At 32.3% G+C, this 6771-nt stretch overlaps 1 protein-coding gene across 5 annotated transcripts in view; it reads right to left on the bottom strand.

Annotated features, from left to right (window-relative positions):
- The window catches only part of LOC117168873, a 27822-nt gene that overhangs the window by 8886 nt on the left and 12165 nt on the right, over positions 1-6771 (bottom strand). For 4 of the 5 annotated variants that reach the window (XM_033354761.1, XM_033354760.1, XM_033354764.1 and 1 more), the window contains 5 exons: positions 6031-6437; positions 4883-4909; positions 4590-4727; positions 4387-4508; positions 4132-4256 (listed from right to left, as the gene is read on the bottom strand). In XM_033354761.1, coding sequence (XP_033210652.1) covers positions 4132-4256; positions 4387-4508; positions 4590-4727; positions 4883-4909; positions 6031-6437 — 819 coding nt within the window. The remainder of the gene's footprint in view (positions 1-4131; positions 4257-4386; positions 4509-4589; positions 4728-4882; positions 4910-6030; positions 6438-6771) is intronic. The other variant, XM_033354763.1, reaches the window with a different exon arrangement.

Genomic DNA, 6771 nt, shown 5'->3' with positions numbered 1-6771 from the left:
AAAATTAAAATTCGAAAATTTTTTCTAAAGCCTCCAGGGGACTTCGTTTTCGCACGAAAAAATTTTATGTGCCCTTATTGCATCCGGACCCACAATTGCAGACTCGAAAAACTTTGAAAAATGGATCACAAAAAAATAGGCACGAAAAATCACGTTTTTTTTGTTTAAACTGCATTGTGGAATAATAAATAAATTTTTTGAGGAATTTCATTGGTACCATCGGAAAGAGGAGATCTTAAGCAAAGAAAGTATATGTATCTCAATTTTTCGTAGTGTCGAACAGTCTTAGTTATTGGCCTTCGAAGAGCAGTGTACCGGTCGTGGCGTCTTGGCAGATTAAGGGTTAAGCAGGATATTTTTTACCACGCAGTAAAATTCACCGGAAATAGCTCACGCGGCCCTGGATGATAGTCTGTATTTTACGTTACCGTCAGTCCCAAAATTGTCATTAAATCCAAGTTTGACTGTATTTTAATCGAGTATTCGTTAAAACCGAAAGACCACTCACGAAAAAAAATTCACAAATGGCACGCTCAAACTAGCGCGAAACCTTTTCGAATCTTTTAAATACTCTCAAATCTTGCAACTACTTTAATAGTTATTTGTGGTATAAGGACCCTAATTGGCACTTTTTCGGTCGTGTGCTAAAGTTTCAGGAAGAATCCAGAGTCGAGGTGTAACCGAGACAAATTACGAGTACTGCAATTTACACGAGGCAAAGTGAAACTTAGGAGCCGAGGGTCACATAATATTTTTGATCACACCAGTCAGAGCAAGCGCAGCACGTATACATGCCGAATTTGGGGTAACTGCACTCGCCGACACATAGAGTACAGATAAAAATGCCCGTCAGCCAGTCATATCACAGTGTCAGTTACTTTATAGTACGCTGTACCCTAAATAAGAATTTTACGACCTAGGCTAAAAAGTGCTATGTTAGATATCGTTCACAGTACCTAAAATCGCAACATATGATAGCGGAGTGATAAAAAAACCTTTGAGAATCCCTGAAATCTCTTGAGATACTCTAAAAGTTCCTTGAAAACTAGTCAATTTTTTGTAATCCCTTGCGATCTAAAATTCCTTGAAATTTTAGTTTCTTTTAAAATCCCTATTGGGTACGGCCACGGAAACGGCCTGGCGCCATCTGTTACCTAAAAATGGTAATTTCTTAAGGATGATTTCCACTTGTTTACATGCGATTGAAAATAAATAAATTTATGCTGAAAGTAAGAGTTTAATTATTAGATAACGGGAGTGCCTGTAGGAAAGCTGATAAAATCTCGAGTTAGGGGAAAAAAACTTTTGCTCGAGTTTATCAAACGGTGTGGTCGGAGTTGCGTTTTGAATTTCTCTTATGACAGATCTCCTATCGGATTACAAATATCACATAAAGTATTTCAATACTCTTCTTTTTTGAAAAAGAGATACTAAGATATCTGGAAAAACTATTGTGCTAATTAATTCAGTAATATTATATTTATACGATTTATTATTTTTGTAAACGTAATGCTAGTCGTGAGATTTTGAGGTTAGAAAGTTTAATTATCCCATAATATTAATGGAGTATATTTTATTTTAATTTGAATTTCATGAAGTATATTTTGTGAAAAAATATTGTTTAAACAAATTTAAGGCTGTTGAAAATAAGTAATAATTACTTTAACGATTGGTGAATAATTGAAAATAAAGGTATGTGACTTAACGATAATACAGTAATATTTTCGTAAAAAAAATAATTGTAGACAAAACTTTATTTGAAGAAATGAAATTTGTTTAAACAATGAAACATTCATTAAACAATGGTGATCAATATTTTACTGAAGAAATAGCAATAATTATTATGTTTAAAAAATGAGAAAAAAATGTTAACAAATTCAATTTGTTTAAATAATTGAAAATTAACAAATCAGTGTTAATAAATATTTCACTAGACTAATAGTAATAATTTTCAGGAAAAAACGAAATTTCGAAAGAAAAATTATTTAAACAAATTTAATTTGTTAATATAATTGAAAATTAATTAATCAATGTTAAACATATTCTTAATTTGCTCTATTTCAAACATAGGGATATTCTAGTGTGCAAATTACACAATTCCGGATAAAAATACGATTGGTATTTTGTTGTCCAAGTATCTATAATAGTAAATTCACAAAATAGCAATACTTATCAAAAGGAAAATTTTAAACAAACCTACATGTCATTATATTTAATTGAATTTTTCACAGTGAGTGTCCCGTATCTCATTTATAATTTATAAATATTTTTAACATAAAGAAAAATGCTAGGAAATTTATAATTATAAATCCCTCTAATGCTAGCTCTTTGAATTACAATATATTTGTTATTTAATAAACACTTGTAACTTAAGGTCGTGTTGGGGCGAACTAATAGATGCTAGTCTGATAACGCTGCACTGAATTTGGCTTATTCCCTTTACTTTCATTTCTGCACCCTTACCACTTGAATTAATGCTAAACTTCTCCCCTTATTCAATGTTTCAGGATGAAAATCGATAGAATGACTTATAGCTTAAAATCCTGTTCCATTTAAAATATACATCATCAATCCGCTTGTTGACATTTTACCGGCAATTTTTATGGTTATGTTCATAACCAACAACGAAACTAGAACGGGTTTAGCTGGAATGAAAAAACAATTTTTTCACTAAATCTTTTTGCAAGAAAGTTTCCTCTATTATTTAGTTTGGTTTTGAAAAACGTTACATACGTTTTCAAAGCAATCATCTATTTATTTATTATATTTAAAAAAATGCACACGTGCTAACTTGTGTAAATTTAAAATTTCTATCCCCAAGGAATTTCAGGCTTTGGTCGCCGCGGGCGCTGCCTGTCACATCCGGTTAATATCAAGGTCATGTTCGTACCCAATATGTCCCTTTAATAGCATTTTACATCACTCGCAGGGTTGCACGCGTATTTACCGCAGGGAGGTCAACGTTCGTAGGACGAGTAGCAAAACTGTGACCGTAGGCCATGGTTTTACTACTCGTCCTGCGATCATTGACCTCTCTGCGGTAAAGACGAGTGTAACCCTGCGAGTGATGTAAGATATTTTATTCGAAACCGCCATATGTTATGAGTCTATAGGCCCCCCTGAAAAGTGAGCGTCCGAAAGCCCCTTACCGAAATGATGCGAGAATTTCCTAAGAAGTGAATGTTTTTTTTATTTTTGAAATCGACGTTTGGTACGTAATTGCTGATGATTAAAGGTTTCACAAATTCTATTGTTGTTGATGTGATTGCAGATCAAAATATGCGATTGATGTGAGTCCCATCTGTTTGAGCTGTGATTGGTAATTTCGTATGGCGCAAGATTTGCAAGTAGTTCGTTCCGAGGTATATATATATATATATATATGTCTGCAGTAAATTAATTAAATATATTGTGCATTATTCAGTGGCCATTTGTGAAACTAATTACCTGCCGCTAGCTGAATTAAATATTAAAGGCCTATCTTAACGCTCACTTTTTTCTGGGGGCGTAATAGGCTCATAACATAGTGGTTTTGAATCAATTTAATTTGATTCCCTATAATTCTCTATAACTCCATCAGAAACCTTACAATGTTTTCAATACTGTTGATAATATTCTGGATACCGTTTTAATATACTTTACAATTTTCCGAAATACTGCAAATACATAATATAAAACCAAACAAAATCTGTGGAAATCCACTGAAATCTATTAAAAACCATTGAATTATGTTGAAATACTATCAATCCCTGAAATTATTGAAAATCCTTTAAAAAATCATTATTCTGTAAAAATCTTTTGAACTTACGTACATCTTGCAAACTTTAATATGTCTTGGAATCTTTTAAAATACTCTAAAAGCTCTGAAACCCTATCAAATTCTTTCGTATCCCTAAAATCAGTTAGAATTTTTCAAATCCCTTTGGAATTTGCTTAAAACTTTGAAAATTTGTGAAATTTTTGGAAATCCCTTTAAATGTCTTGAAAACTTTCGAAATCTTCTGAAATATAGATTTTTTGTACGGCGGATGTTATTTTTTTATGGTAGCAAAATAGTTGCATCATTACAAAAAATGTTTCAAGAGTGACATGAGTCCAAGGCCTGCAATATAGATTTTTTCTTGAACTTACCTTGTTCTTGGAATATTTCAGTGAGGAAATTTGAATCCAAAGCTTGAGATATTAATGTTTGTATATAAACCTCAAAATTATCTTGATATTTCTCCGTCTCTTTCATGGATTTCTCGATGCACTCACTGCAATGTAACAATTTAGTTATTACTGGTACTTCGCAGCGGTATTTAAATTAATTTACATATGTAAACAATGAAATTCACCCAAATTAACGAGGAAACAGATACAGCATTAAAAATATTTAACTCTTACCTATCATCGATAATCATTTCATCTCTCAAGAACTCAACGACCGTTTCAAGTTTATCTTCTTGACAAAATTTGACTGGAACTTGTTGGTAAATGTTCCGATTTTGCGGCGCCCAACCAGAATACTGTAAGAAGTTTATTACATAATTAGAACACAAGCAAGATACATTAAATCCTAAATTTTTCGGCATACACTAGGCACTTACCGTGGATATATTTCGGTATAAAGTTTTCCCATTTGATTTGAATGGCTCATACTTTTGAAGTAGAGTTTTGCCATCTATTCTCCAAAGAGGCGGGAACTCTATTCCCAAATCGGCCTTCATCACCACAAACTCACCAGACTAGAAATATGAAAAAAATGTCAGATTTATAATTTCAACTTCTATATGCTCTAAACAATAACTAGAAGAAGCATCCTATCGAATTAAGTATCTTTCTCTGCAATTATTCGTTTAGAAACTACAATATATTCATTCTAGATTAAATAAACATTTACCGCATCGTTTGAATTATCCATTGAACGCTGCATCCAATAAATTTGCATAATTAATCAAACATAAATGCCAAATTTAAAGAATGGAACACTGATTAAAAAATATTATGTAGATTCAGAAAGGGGGGATTCCAAAAATCATAATAAATATTTTAGGATAAATAGGAGACTCTAAAATTATTGTAAATACATGATAAGTCCAGGTTAGTGGCTGCAGTTCCGTGTTAGGAGTGTTTTTTTCATGACAGCCTCAAAAATGAATTTTACTTAAATTTGCTACTATCAAAAAATGTTTTATAAATAGGAAGACAAATTATATCACTCGAAAATGAGTAGAGGAATTAAAGTGGAGAGGAATGGTAATTTTTACGATATCGAGGGGTAGTTACAGCAATTTTCATACAAATTCCTGCTATTGTACGTTAATTAAGACTATTTAAATCTAAGTAAACGTGTAGAATTTTTATAAATGTAATACAATCTTCTCGAAGTCCCTATTCAGGATTGGTACAGTATTTCCAAATGCAATATTTAAAATTTTAAGTTTTTGAAATCGAATCATTTTCAATTTGAAATGTTAAAAGTTTTCAAGGTCTAGAATTTAAATAGGTAAAGACTGTACAATTCTATCCTCCCTAGTTGAACAATTTTAAATTCAATATTAAATTATACTTTTTTCGGTGTCATGAAAACTAATTTATTTTATAGTTATAAATATTAAACTCAACTCAACCTTTAAAACAAAATTTCTAATTTGAAGTGCTTAAGATTGTGCAATTTTAAAGAATCTCAAAATGAAATCTTTAAATTTCGCACAATTCTATGTGAAACAACAGTTTAAATGAAGTTATAGCAATAGATTTTCTACAGTGTCGCGATTGTTGCTACTTTGTTACACAAATTTAAAAATCAAACAACTTTTATAATTTCCTGATAACTTTAACAAAAGAACTAATTGCTATCAGTATTAACTCTATTGTTCTTTTAAAGTCTGATAGCTCTTTCCATTTTGTTCTTTTTTAAGAAAACCGAAAGCTAGAAATTAATCTTTAATTTTGAGACCTATAGGAACCAAAAATAAAAATGGGAGTTTTAAATAGATGTGGAACAAACTATGAACTCTGAGAACATGTACACAAAAATTAATATACCTTGAAAGGAGAAATATCGATATCTTCGTCGCTGACAGCAGCCAACATCTTTTCATCAATTTTACAGATAAGTTTGCTGCTGTTTGAGTTCTTCGAATACATATCGTGCTTTTTCCTTCCACTTTTCTTAGGAATCGGCGCGTCGCTGGATGAATAGCCATCCTCGTCCATTACTTTTCGGGATCTTTTGCTGATTACAGGCCTTCCCCTTTTTTTTCGCTTTTCTTCTTCGTCTCCAGCAAGTTTTGCCGCTGGGGTCCAGGCGGGATCAGAATCCGAATCGCCTAGTTCTTCGTCATTGTCGAAGTAATCTATGCCCTGCTGTTGATCTAGCAACTTTTTCACAGACGATTTTTCTTTTGCTTTCCTCCGAGACGTCTCTCGTCTGGGAAGTGATAGTGGGTCAACTAAAGAAAGTGAAGGAGCTTATGTTAAAAAAGTTTTTCAATATAAATTGAATAGCACTTACAGTTAATCAACTGACTTTTTTTACTCACGAAGAAGGTACACTAGGTGGCCCTCGTCGATTTTAACCCTTAAACGGCCAAAACGCCACTACCGATACACTGCTTTTCAACGGCCAATAACTAAGACTATTCGACACTAGCAAAAATTGAGACACATATATTTTTATTGCTCAAGATCTCCTCTTTCCGACGGTGCCAATGAAATTCCTCAAAAAATTGATTTATTATCCCAAAATGCAGTTTAAACAAAAAAAACGTGATTTTTCGTGCCTAT

The sequence above is a fragment of the Belonocnema kinseyi genome, chromosome 3 (genome assembly GCF_010883055.1).
Source record: "Belonocnema kinseyi isolate 2016_QV_RU_SX_M_011 chromosome 3, B_treatae_v1, whole genome shotgun sequence".
NCBI classification, from domain to species: Eukaryota; Metazoa; Arthropoda; class Insecta; order Hymenoptera; family Cynipidae; genus Belonocnema; species Belonocnema kinseyi.
This window is presented reverse-complemented; position numbering and strand designations above follow the sequence as displayed.